At 42.9% G+C, this 13,384-nt stretch overlaps 1 protein-coding gene across 2 annotated transcripts in view; it reads left to right on the plus strand.

Moving 5' to 3' along the window:
* COL8A1 (collagen type VIII alpha 1 chain) overlaps positions 1 to 8,963 on the plus strand; it is a 138,579-nt gene extending 129,616 nt beyond the window's left edge. For both annotated transcript variants that reach the window (XM_084801239.1, XM_084801240.1), the window contains 2 exons: positions 1,544 to 1,874; positions 4,289 to 8,963. In XM_084801239.1, coding sequence (XP_084657365.1) covers positions 1,547 to 1,874; positions 4,289 to 6,198 — 2,238 coding nt within the window. In that variant the 5' untranslated portion in view covers positions 1,544 to 1,546 and the 3' untranslated portion in view covers positions 6,199 to 8,963. The remainder of the gene's footprint in view (positions 1 to 1,543; positions 1,875 to 4,288) is intronic.
* Positions 8,964 to 13,384: the final 4,421 nt, after the last annotated feature.

A 13,384-nucleotide genomic window follows, 5' to 3' on the forward strand; every position in this document is an offset into this window, starting at 1 on the left:
AAACAGCTAAGCTTAATTGTAAAACTAAACTATCTGGTCTTCGACCCCATCAGAGACTTGAGAAGGAATAAAATTAATTACCCGAGTAAACAGGAAGTACAGGTTAGCAGCTTCCAAAATGAGAAAATGACAGAGACAGTTTGCTGCCTGAACAGTCACCCAAAATTCTCTATAACGTTGGAGCATCATCTTCAGCCTTCTGGCATAGTACATCTGACAGACACATTTCCCCCTAATTTTCAATTAGTCCTTTAATTGCATGTGGGTGTAGAGCAACCACTCAGGGCCAGTTACAGGTTCCACAGTGGTGGGGGTGGGGAGCACCGAACAGACTTCTGAGTGTATCATGCCTGCCCTCTAGTGTCCATTCCCTCACATTGCATTTTCCGGAGCTGTTTGGTTTCCAGCCTAGGGTGTTACCAAGCAGAAGTCTCTGCAAGCTGGTTTCTATAAACAGATGAAACCCATTTATTTTTATTCTGTTAACTGGTGATTTGTAAAGAGCACCACTAATCAGCTTAGAAACAGTGTGTTCTTGTGACTAGTCAGACATCTCCTTGCATCTTATTTATACAATAATTTGCTTTATAAACTCCCTCCCCTTCATAAAACTTCAAAGATAAACTTTAATGGACTCTGGGTCCAGTTAGCCAAATTCTGAAATAATTACCTCATACTATTTAAGTAGAAGGAAGAAGTACATAATTACGATACTGATTTTTAACCATGACCTTCTGGCTCCATCAAATGGAATGCCTTTTCTCTGTAGTTTTTGGTGTCGTGTTTACACTTAGCGTACATTCACATTTGTATGTATATATGACAAATCTAAGCATCCAGAAAAACATTTAACAGATGAGCATTCTCAGCTCCTATCAAAGCCTATACATCTTTAAGTGTTTCCACTTAGAAGTGCCACCCAGTTGTCTGACTGCCCTATTGAGCAAAGTTAGAACTGCCCAAGTAAAAGTGAATTAAAGAAATAGAACCCACATCGTCTCTCCTTCACAGTCAACCAGGGCTCAAGTGTGTTGCTCTACAATCCTCAGTGCGTAGCTTTTATGACATGGTCCAAGGGTTCTAGTGCATTTCTAGGGAACTTATCAGCATATAGCCAGCAAGGAGACAGAACAAGAGGGACATGCTTGCTGCATCCAGGGAACCTCCTAGGAAGAGGCATCGATGACAACGATCTTCAGTTGGCAACCAGGTCATATCACCTACCTGAATGTCTTTATTTGAGTGGCTCTATCTCAAGCTAAAAAGCAGGTTTCTTGACTTTATGGAAAAGCTGCAGGGTTGTTATCTGGAGACACTAGCAATCTCTAGACTATGTTCCACCAACTGCCTTCATTTGACGGATCCAACTCCTCTGGCGTGTGTTCGAATTCTGTCTCTAAGGGAGCACCTTCACCATATGGACTTCCCTCTTTTGAAGTTCTGACATATAGAGACTAGGTTTGCCCACCTTACCTAACCTACAAAGAGAGCAGCCCCTTGGCCTGCAGGTGCTCACATTGTTGGTGTGGTCCTGTCTCTACAGGTGATGGCTGTGCCACCTGGGCCGCTACAGCTGCTGGGAATTCTGCTCATCACTTCCCTGATCTCCATCAGGCTCGCTCAGGCTGGTGCCTATTATGGAATCAAGCCGCTGCCACCTCAGATTCCTCCTCAGATACCACCACAAATTCCACAGTACCAGCCTCTGGGCCAGCAAGTACCTCACATGCCCTTGGGCAAAGATGGCCTTTCCATGGGCAAGGAGATGCCCCACATGCAATATGGCAAAGAGTATCCACACTTACCCCAATATATGAAGGAAATCCAACCTGTGCCAAGAATGGGCAAGGAAGTGGTACCCAAGAAGGGCAAAGGTAAGACCACATTATACACTTTCAAAGTAGCTCTCCAGACTCCTAAAGTATAGAAGTTGAGGGAGAAACTGATGTTTAGATGATTTTTTTTTACTTTGTTATTGCTGTGAATCAAATGCTATTCTTGCTCCACAGTAACATGTAGTACCAGAGCGGGAGGGGGGATGCTTTCTCAGAGTCTCCCTTGACTGCAATTTGCTTACGAGCCATATGTGTGTGTGTGTGTGTGTGTGTGTGTGTGTGTGTGTGTTGACGTGACTATTCCTCATATGTTTACTCTTCAGGAACTGGCATACCACTTTGGGGAATCAGCTACGTCTTTTTTCTTTCCTTCCTTGCATGGCCTGCTTGGCTTCTGGGGCATCGTGTAATCAAATGATTACTCCTATCCAGGAAGATTATGATTTGTAGGGTTCTCTTTTGTTTCCTGGCAATAGCTCTGCATAGTGCAATGATAAGACTTAAATTCTGCACACAGTTGAAGGAAGATTTTGGAACCACATAGTCATTCCTCATGCACCCCACATGTACCCCACAATTCCCAGCAGCATGGGGCTTACAGAGTTGTTTGCCTGCAAAGCACAGCACACTCTCACATGAGCTTTGTATTTCAGTAACAAGGTATGACAGGTTTCTTTTATTATTTTTTTCTTTTTTACATATATACAATAAACTACATACAGCAAGAAGGATCACAAAACAATCAGGTATTATACAAATGCTGCATTCATAGTGTTTTGACTATTTATATTTGGCAGCCTTGAAGAAAGCATCTTTCCTATCTTGGTGCGTCTAAAATTCTGAATATAAATCAATATCAATCATATCTTGCCATTATCAACTTAAAATATCTATCTAGACCTAAGAACATCTTAATCCCCTAAACAACTAAGGTTAATTGTAAAACTAAACTATCTGGTCTTCAGTCCCAACAGAGACTTGAGAAAGAATGAAACTATTTGCCTGAGTAGACAGGAAGTGCAGGCTAGCAGCTTCCTTATCTATTTGCTGGTTACCTAGAGTAGCTTTATTATTATTCTGGCTGCAGTAAGAGGAAAACAGGGAGGCTGGCAGCACAAGTCACTCAGTCAAAATCTCACACCTAAACCAGAAGATTTCCTTGTCTATCTGCATGCCACTCTAAAGTGTTTTACTCACTTCTCCTGATCAAAACCCGAATTTCCAAGAAAAATAATGTCTTCAAAATTTTCTACTTGAGGCTTGAGAATGCTTATACCATGTCAGAAACACTAAGCAGCAAATTCATAGGATCTAAGAGACAGATGCAGAGAGATGTTATCAAACCACATGGGAAATAAAAATCTTTCCTTATTCCTGGGTCCATGAGAAAATGATTCTGATCACCCATATTTCAGTTCGTGAAGAAAGATTATTTAGTCCTACATTGTTAAATTGAGAATAATACAAGCCAGCCAGGCACGGAAAGGTAAAACCCAGGAGTCTTCTTAGCATGCAGCACTATAACAGTGCACAGAAGCAGAGACTAGGATGCTGGTCGTTCTTATAGCAGAAGCCAAGGGGCATAAGGGATTGAGGAGAGGGATGGATGGAGAAGACAATAGTCAAGATTTGCACAACCTCAGGCAAGCAGCAAGAACGGGATTTAGATTTTGTTTTTATTTATTTTTGTATCTATTACCAAATGGGGTGAATACAGTTTGTAATAGATCATATATTTAAAACTAAGAATAACTTCAAATGCTGCCCCCACAAAAATAAGTATATTGGGTGACAGAAATGCTGATTAGCTTGGTTTAATTAATAAATTATATCATCACTTTTAAACCCATCAACATATACTATGTAATTTTTTAAATTTATAATGAAAATTTAAAATTGATAAGAAGGTCATGGAAAAATACACTATAACTTTAAGTAGAAAAGTGTTGAAAAATAATAAACAGAATATGACCCCAACATTCTCTAAAACACACACAAATGTGATCCTGAAACAGATGAGATGAAAATGCCATGTCAAGCAGTTACCTCTGCTAAGTGGGCACAATGACAATGTTCTCCCCGATCCCCCCTTTTGTTTCACAACTTCAGCCTTCCCAAATTCTGTACAATGACCACACGATAATAGCTTCAATTTTGCCCTTGGAACGTTTTTGTTTAATTATTTTCAGCTTTTAAATTTTAGCCAGTGTCGATATAACCAGCTGCATGTAAGAGTTTTCAAACAACAATTCAGATACATCACAGAAACCGACTGTTTGAATTTTCTTTAAATTCTGGTATCCTATAGGGAAAGGTTCGGGAAGGTGGGCATATTATATATTATCTCTGCCGTTTGATACCTAATAGGCAAATGTGTCGAAATTAAATGGCTGCGATTACTTCCTTAAGATAAGAGATAACCAATCACCCTGACCCTTTCTCCACTTTTCCAGGAGAAATACCCTTAGCCAGTTTGCGAGGAGAACAAGGTCCCCGTGGAGAACCCGGACCAAGAGGACCACCTGGCCCGCCAGGTCTGCCAGGTCACGGAATGCCTGGGATCAAGGGGAAACCTGGGCCCCAGGGATATCCAGGAATTGGAAAGCCGGGTATGCCAGGAATGCCTGGGAAGCCAGGAGCCATGGGAATGCCAGGGGCAAAAGGCGAAATTGGACCTAAAGGGGAAATCGGGCCTATGGGAATCCCAGGACCTCAAGGACCTCCAGGACCTCATGGACTTCCTGGCATCGGGAAACCGGGTGGGCCAGGGTTACCAGGGCAACCAGGAGCAAAGGGTGAGAGGGGGCCCAAAGGACCACCAGGACCTCCCGGTCCTCAGGGCCCCAAAGGAGAGAAGGGCTTCGGGATGCCTGGCTTGCCAGGTCTGAAGGGTCCTCCAGGTATGCATGGCCCTCCCGGCCCAGTTGGGCTACCAGGAGTGGGAAAACCAGGAGTGACAGGCTTTCCTGGACCGCAGGGTCCCCTGGGGAAGCCAGGGCCTCCAGGGGAACCTGGACCACAAGGCCTTATTGGTGTGCCTGGAGTTCAAGGACCTCCTGGGGTGCCGGGAGTAGGAAAGCCGGGACAGGATGGGATCCCTGGCCAACCAGGATTTCCAGGCGGAAAGGGGGAGCAAGGACTGCCAGGGTTGCCTGGTCCCCCAGGCCTCCCAGGGGTCGGAAAGCCAGGCTTCCCAGGACCCAAAGGGGACCGGGGCATTGGGGGTGTTCCTGGACCTCTTGGGCCACGAGGGGAAAAGGGACCAGTAGGTCCTCCTGGAATGGGGGGTCCCCCTGGAGAGCCAGGCCTACCTGGAATGCCGGGTCCCATGGGCCCTCCAGGTGCTATTGGTTTCCCTGGACCCAAAGGAGAAGGTGGGGTTGTAGGACCACAGGGTCCAACAGGTCCCAAGGGTGAGCCAGGCCTCCAAGGCTTCCCTGGGAAGCCAGGGTTTCTTGGTGAAGTAGGTCCCCCTGGCATGAGGGGTTTGCCAGGTCCTATAGGACCCAAGGGAGAAGCTGGTCACAAAGGGTTGCCAGGACTTCCTGGTGTTCCAGGACTGCTCGGACCCAAGGGAGAACCAGGCATACCCGGGGATCAAGGTCTCCAGGGCCCCCCAGGTATTCCAGGAATCGCAGGACCTAGTGGCCCTATTGGACCACCTGGGATTCCAGGCCCCAAAGGAGAACCAGGCCTCCCAGGGCCCCCTGGGTTCCCTGGTGTAGGGAAGCCAGGAGTAGCAGGTCTTCACGGCCCTCCGGGGAAACCTGGTGCCCTTGGACCTCAAGGCCAGCCTGGCCTTCCTGGGCCCCCAGGCCCTCCAGGGCCCCCGGGCCCCCCAGCTGTGATGCCCCCTACGCCACCACCCCAGGGAGAGTATCTGCCAGATATGGGGCTAGGAATTGATGGAGTGAAACCTCCACATGCCTACGCGGGCAAGAAGGGCAAGAACGGAGGGCCGGCCTATGAGATGCCTGCGTTTACTGCTGAGCTGACCGCACCCTTCCCACCCGTCGGGGCCCCAGTGAAGTTTGACAAGATGCTCTACAACGGCAGACAGAATTACAATCCGCAGACTGGCATCTTCACCTGTGAAGTTCCGGGTGTCTACTACTTTGCTTACCATGTTCACTGCAAGGGGGGCAACGTGTGGGTTGCTCTCTTCAAGAACAACGAGCCCATGATGTACACATATGACGAGTACAAGAAGGGCTTTCTGGACCAGGCATCCGGGAGTGCGGTACTGCTGCTCCGGCCTGGAGACAGGGTGTTCCTCCAAATGCCCTCAGAACAGGCAGCCGGACTGTACGCCGGGCAATATGTCCACTCCTCCTTTTCAGGATATTTATTGTATCCCATGTAAAAAGTAAAAAGAAAGAAAGAGAGAGATTTAATAGAAGAAAAGAAAATGACACACCAAAAAAAAAAATCCAGTTGAAAGAAATGCTTCAAAACATTTATATAGTTGGAAAGTTATATTTAAGTGAAAGTTTGGACCATCATGTACAAATAAAAACTAAGATGCATGTTTAATACTGTGCACAGCAGATTGTAACAGAATGATGGGACAGATTTATAGATCAAGTACTGACACTTGCGTTGTTCCCACTGGACTCATATTAGCCATTGTATGTTATATGATTTCATAACCTGCTTACTCAAATCAGTCAAAATATGTCAGTCTGGAATACCATAGCTAACGAAAGTCATCCATTCCTTGTGCTCCCTTTAAAAAATATTTTGAATATGCCTTGAGAGGTTAGCAGTGACAGTTACATACTGTATTTATTTGCATAATTTCCTCTCTACTTGTGTAGATGTTTTGATGTGGGGTGTTGGAGAGTTGTTCTGTAGTGCAGGGACCATGATAGTCTCTAGTCCAAAGGATGCTTCTCCATGTTAGAAGCTGTGCTTTTAGCTGCAGGACAACCTAGTCAGAATCGTGTGTGTGTATGTGTGTGTGTGTGTGGTCTCCCCAAAAAAGCCCGTGTATCAATGGCCCATTGTGTATACGCTCAGCATTCCCTTTGCTGAGCACTGGGTGAGATGCTAGTGTGTGATACGGGGCAGAGCCCACAGGAGTTCATAGCTTAGCTCACAGACATTAATGTCTCAACGCATCTAGAGGCTTCAGTCTGCCATATTTCTGTAACTTGATCTTTTTTTCCCCTTCCCTCCACGTAATTTATATATGGCCTAAACAACATAAACAAACAAAAAAAAAATTTAAAGCCTTACATTAAATAACTTGGCCATTTTGTGAACATTCATTACTAATAACAATTATCAGTTGTGTTTACATGCATGAAAAAAAAATCACCTAATTTGCCCACACAGCCAAGTGTTGTGAAGTTTCAACTTACATGTTTTACCAGCTGTGATTCCCCGCACCCACCCAGTAACTATGAATTTTAAAGATATGACATATTATTTGAGGGTCCGGTGGGTCCAAAGTTAATTGCCAAAATCCAAGCCATTTATTTTAATTTAGGGAAATTTTTCAGAATTACATAAAAATATTTTTTAAAAGAGCAATGATAAGATTTGATATTTAAAGGTGGCTGTGATCCTTTGAGCAATGGGGACTATAACTGTAGGAAGATAACTGTTTCCTTAACATCAGCATTTGGAAGAGAGATCTGGAATGTCATAAAGCAATGGTACCCCGCGCCTGCGTCACCACACTCTTGTCATAAAGCAATGGTGCCCCGCGCCTGCGTCACCACACTCTTGTCATAAAGCAATGGTACCCCGCGCCTGCGTCACCACACTCTTGTCATAAAGCAATGGTACCCCACGCCTGCGTCACCACACTCTTGGCACCACAGCTGAAACAAGTCTGACCCACTAAGGCACATACTAGATTTGGGCACTGCTCAAAACCCAAACAGTTGAATGTTTACTGTTTGTCTGCTATTAATTGCTTAGGGAAATAAAGTGAGAGTACAGTGACAGATTCTAACGTACTTTCCACAAAAATTAAGTCAGGAGTTGAAGAGATAGACATAGATTGGAAAGTACACAAATAAATACAGTATACAATATGGTCTACTTCAGATCTGAACTATTTTTACCACCACAGTTTTTCTTATCCTGGCTTAACATTTGTCTTCCCCTTTACAATGCACAGGCCCTATCCTCTTGAATTTTAAGACAAATGTGTTTATTAGCACAAGGTTTTTCATTTATTGTTAATTATACAAAGCACTTTGGCATCCAAAAGATATTCTACCTAGCCTTCACTTGCAAAGTAAACAGCATTTCTGTGGACAGCTATCCTTGGCATTGCTCCTGAGGACACCGGCTTGTAGCTGGTTGCTATGAAAGTCATATGGGTCCCTTGGCTCTTTCTGCTAAATAACTACATTGAAATGACTTGGAGAACAGTCAGGCCAGATGAGTTGTAAAGTTGCTTTTATCTGTGCATGTATGGTATTTTAGTTTCCATAAAGAAAGACAGAAATTATCTATGTTAAACCAAATTTCACTTTTTGAGATATCTTCCAACTTATTTATTGGTTGTTGCTCAATTGCCTGTGTGAATGTGAGTGTGAGTGTGTGTGTGTGTGTGTGTGTGTGTGTGTGTGTGTGTGTGTATTATCAGGCATATGCTTCTAAACTTTAAGTGGAGGAGGAGCAAAATCTATGCCAGATACTGTATATTCTACCATGGTGCTAATATCAGAGCTAAATGATACTCCATTTAATTTAAAGAAGAGTTTTAAATAATTATCTATGTACCTGTGTTTCCCTTTTGAGTGTTGTACATCATGTTAACACATTAGTGTAAAAGCAGATGAAACAACTATATGTTCTACAGTCTAGGGACAGTACTATGATCCCTACTTAATTCAAAATTAGCTAGAGCTTTTCCATGTGAAATGGACCAAACTGACATTGTTGTATTTAAAAAGAGAGTTTTAAAGCAATATGACATCCCACAGGGGAAGAGAATGTCTGTAGAGGATAATTGTCCTCAGATATCTTACAGAAACAAAGAGTGGTGAAAAGACTGGTAACTTGTTTGAGTTTCCATGAATAGATTTGAGACTTAATGGCAAATCAATTTTGTATTTAAATTTTTGTACTGATTTGAAAAAAAAAGATCATTAAATATCTTTAAAAATATGTTTCTTGTCTTTTTTTTTTTTAATATCACTCATCTGACACTCTATGAATCTAAAGTGTTTTTCAATTACACATTGTAGTTACCAGCCACTAAATTCAGAGTCTAAAAATAATCAGTTTAAACAGCACATTCTAGCCCTCTTCAGTGTGACAACTTTGTAAATAAACAGTCCGGAGCTCTTCTGTAGCCCTGGTCATTACCCCACATTCCTTCTACATTGCTGTCTTTCCACACAGGTGTGTTGGCTGTCCTCCCCACCGGTGGAAGGGGCCGACCTTAGCAATGACATCCAGCTAGTGGAAAGGCAGAAAAGCAGAAGTCAAGGATGTTGTTTTATCTTTATGAAATTGAACCCATCAGCTTAGATCCCTTTTTCCATACCTGTGGGCCCCCTTCCCCTGTGGTGGGGAAGTCCACAAGGGAAGGAGAAACAGAGGTGGGGAAGGGGGTCGTAGGGTTATGGGGGTCATGACTACAATGGAGTAACTTTCTGGGACCAGTTTCACCAAGACAACTTATTTAGGATGAACAAAGGCTATATAGTTCTTGGGGAGTGGGTGGAGGGTCCCCAGGGTAGAGTAGATGTATACTATTGCTTGGGGCTTAGGGTGTCAGGAATGCTTTATTTACATATCACGAATCCCAGGAGAAAGGAAATTAGACCTGCATTTTGGCCATGGGCTATGAGATTTCTCTCAGGGTTGGAGGTCTCCAGATGAATTTGAGCAGAGAGAAAGAAGCCCTCTGCTGAGAAAGGCAGTCCTCCATTCTACACCAAGCTCAGAAGAGCTGTCAAGACATGGCAGGCCTGCAACATTGAATAGTGGGGTCTTCCAACACATACCCACTGGCCTGAATTTAGTCACTTGTGATAAACTTGTGATGGTTTATAAGGTTCTGAATGCCTAGACTATGATAAAAGGTTGTTCAGATCATTGAAGAAATGAGCATGTACCACCAGTCTGAGTGATTAACTTGTTTGAACTATCTTACCAGAAGATCAAGATCACTTCTATTCTCACAAAGCTCAATTTTTATTCCACAACTAAAGATGCTACCTTTATATTACCTGTGGCCCGGGATCATGACCTAGGTTGTTGGCCTCTTATTGAAAGGACTGAAATAGGGGCTAATAATACTGGAACGAAATTTTATCTAAAAGCAAATCAATAGTACTGATCAGAAAGACATACACCATCATATCAGCAGTCATATGAGTGAGAAAGTACCCAAGGGTCTTGGTTATTGTTTGGGAGTTTACTAAAGGGGACTATTAGCATGAGCAGCTCTCTATTCTGATTGATTGATTAGTCATATAATCATTTTTTCTGATATAAATGTGCCTTCTCATACTGTGTTAGTTAGGGTTGCTACTGATATGATGAAACACCATGACCAAAAAGCAAGTTGGGAAAAAGAGTTTATCTGGCTTACACTTTTCATATCACTGTTCATCATCAGAGGAAGTCAGGACAGGAAGTCACATGGGGAAGGAACCTGAGAGTTGGTGCAGAGGCCATGGAGGGGTGCTGCTTACTGGCTTGCTCCTCATGGCTTTCTCAGCATGATTTCTTATAGAACCCTGGACCCTCAGCCCAGGGATGACACTACCCACAATGGGCTGGTCCCTCCCCTATCAACTGCTAATTAAGAAAATGCTCTACTTTTTGGTCTATAGCCTGATATTATGGAGAGTTTTTTGTTTTTGTTTTTTTAATTGAGATTCCCTTCTATCAGATGATTTTATCCTGTGTCAAGTTGATGTAAAATTATCCAGCAAATATGACTGTTGGTACATTCTTCACCTCTTTTATTGGGTTCTTATGCCTCTATCCCCCTTCCAACCCTTACTCCAACCTAATCTCTTTTAAACCACAAACACTAGGTATGAAAGAAGGAAGGTTAGAGGGGATAAGGGATGTAGCCTTCTCTAGGCTACTTTCAGCTGATTAGGGTGGGTTCCTTGTAACAAGTCCAATCTTCATTGTCAGTACATCCAGCAAAAGAGCAATAGCAAACACAACAACAAGTGCAGCAGCAGGGGGAGAAGCAGCTGCTGCAGGCCCTCTCAGGGATCCCCCATTTATACCCTCTCTAGAGTCCCCAAAATTAAACTATCTGCAGCTGGCAAAGTTCACACCTCTCCTAGTACAAAAGGTAAATCATAATCATCTCCTGTGAAGTACCCTTTCATCCCACACCTGGGATTAAGACAAAAACATATTCATATAACATAACTGGGGTTTTTAAAAAAGAAATTAAAACCCTCACTACACATAACGCATCTGATTTCAATCATATGTATGCCCAAGTATGCATAGGTATGCATGGTATGCATAGGTATGATGGTAAGTAGTGGATTTTCCCTAAAGCTGTACTTGAGGACATAGTTTTGGATTGCTGCGCATGCACACAAGACCAGTTCAGGCTAAATCTGACCTCCATTCTTTGTACCTGGATACATTCAAATTATATTTGAATTAAAAGTAAGTTTGATTTTTTTTTTTAGCAGAACAAAATTTACCTCATTGTTCATCGAAGGACATATATATGTAGCTAGTGCTGGGGAAGGTCCCAGGTTGATAGGTGCATTTGCCAGTGAGAGGTATATGTATAGTGCATGCACACAAAGGAGCTAGGCTGTCAAGTGCATTATTAGAAGAAGGGAAGGTGTGCATAACCCAAGCCAACTACAGTCTCAGGTTGCTAAACTAGCCATATGATTGCTGCCTCAACTCCCCTTTGAGGAACTTTTGCCCATAACTTATTAGAGGAACTGCAGGCAGAAGGCTGGTCTTCTTCGAATTACTCAGTGGGGGTTGGGGAGGGGGAGAAGTTATGAAATGTATGTGGGGTGAACAAGTGGTCTCCCTTCTAGCTCTAGAATGTCAAGATTACTGTGGGATCACTGTGGGAGGTGAAATAAAAAAGAATATGTGGAATTTGGACTGATGAAGCTCAAAGGTATGGGAAAAGGAATACCCTTACCTCTTTTAATAGGGAGAAAAGTGTGTGTGTGTGTGTGTGTGTGTGTGTGTGTGTGTGTGTGTGTGTGTGTGTTGTGGGAAGGGGGTATATTGCCATGTGTATCTGTCAGTCTGTCTTCCCTAAGCTAAGAAAAAGAAGAGAACTGAGGTGAGATCAGGGCCTGACAAGATCAAACCATGGATCCAAGAATGAATAAAAAATTGGTATGATAACAGAAAAAGGAACCAGAGAGATGGCTCAGTGGTTAAGAGCACTGGCTACTCTTGTAGAGAACTGGATTCCATTCCCAGCACCCACATGGCAGCTCACAACCATCTGTAACTCTAGTTTCAGAGAGTCTAGTACCCTCTTCTAGCTTCCATAGGCACCAGGCAGGCATACAGTACATGTATATATGTATGTATGTATGTGTGTGTGTATATATATATATATATATATATATATATATATATATATGTGTGTGTGTGTATGTATATATATATGTATATGTATGTATATGTGTGTGTGCATATATATGCAGGCAAATCATTCATACACATAAAATAAATCTAAAAATAAAAATTAATATATTATATACATTTACATTTTTAAATAATTGAAAAAAGTTAAGTGGTTTAAGCTTTCAACATAGGGAAGAAATATCTCTAACTTATATGAAATAAGAATAAGATACTGTTTACTATTAAGTGAGAAGATGGTACAATAAGAAGTATTTCAGAAAAATTATGATAACAATTTTTGAAACGAGACCGGAGAAGGAAAGAAACAAATAAAACTAATTTTAAAATGAGAACATTATTCATCCAAAAAGGAAATGACATGTGATGCTGAACAGTCCTGAATGAGCCTCACATATGACAACAGAGGGTAGGTGGGAGGGGTTAACTTTATGGCCAGGGACCAAGAATGAAGACTGTATTAGTCAGGGTGCCCTGGAATGCACTCACCAGCACCTTGCTAAGCTTCACTGCCCCCAGCCCATCTCAGTGCATGCACAACAGGCCTGGCTACCCAGAGGAAAAAGCAGACATTGGGTGGCACCCTATCAGCCATGTAGAGTAAGTACACACAGCCTCTGACAATTCTACTCTGTGTCTGAACCTTTCATTGGGGCCTCTCTGCTGAGATGCTGAACCTGCCACACATTGCCTGGCTTCCGCTGTTCTCTGATAGCATGATGCAGGGCTCCACAAGCCCCTAAGTCTTGTAACTTGCATCCTTACAAAATCAATGCCAATGAAGTCTTGCCCCCTTGGACCACAGCTGTATCAGCTTCTGTGCTCTGGTCCTAAGGAGGCACTTACATAGGTAACCCCTTCAACTGAATTTGGATCTTCACAAAATGAAGTCTCCTATGGGTGCCCTCAGGACACTCTTCCTATTGTCCAGTGTAGGGAGGCTTCTCTTCAGTAGTACTGTTGTCTTCAGCAGT

This window comes from Acomys minous (assembly GCF_964271855.1).
Source record: "Acomys minous genome assembly, chromosome: 11".
Taxonomy (NCBI): domain Eukaryota; kingdom Metazoa; phylum Chordata; class Mammalia; order Rodentia; family Muridae; genus Acomys; species Acomys minous.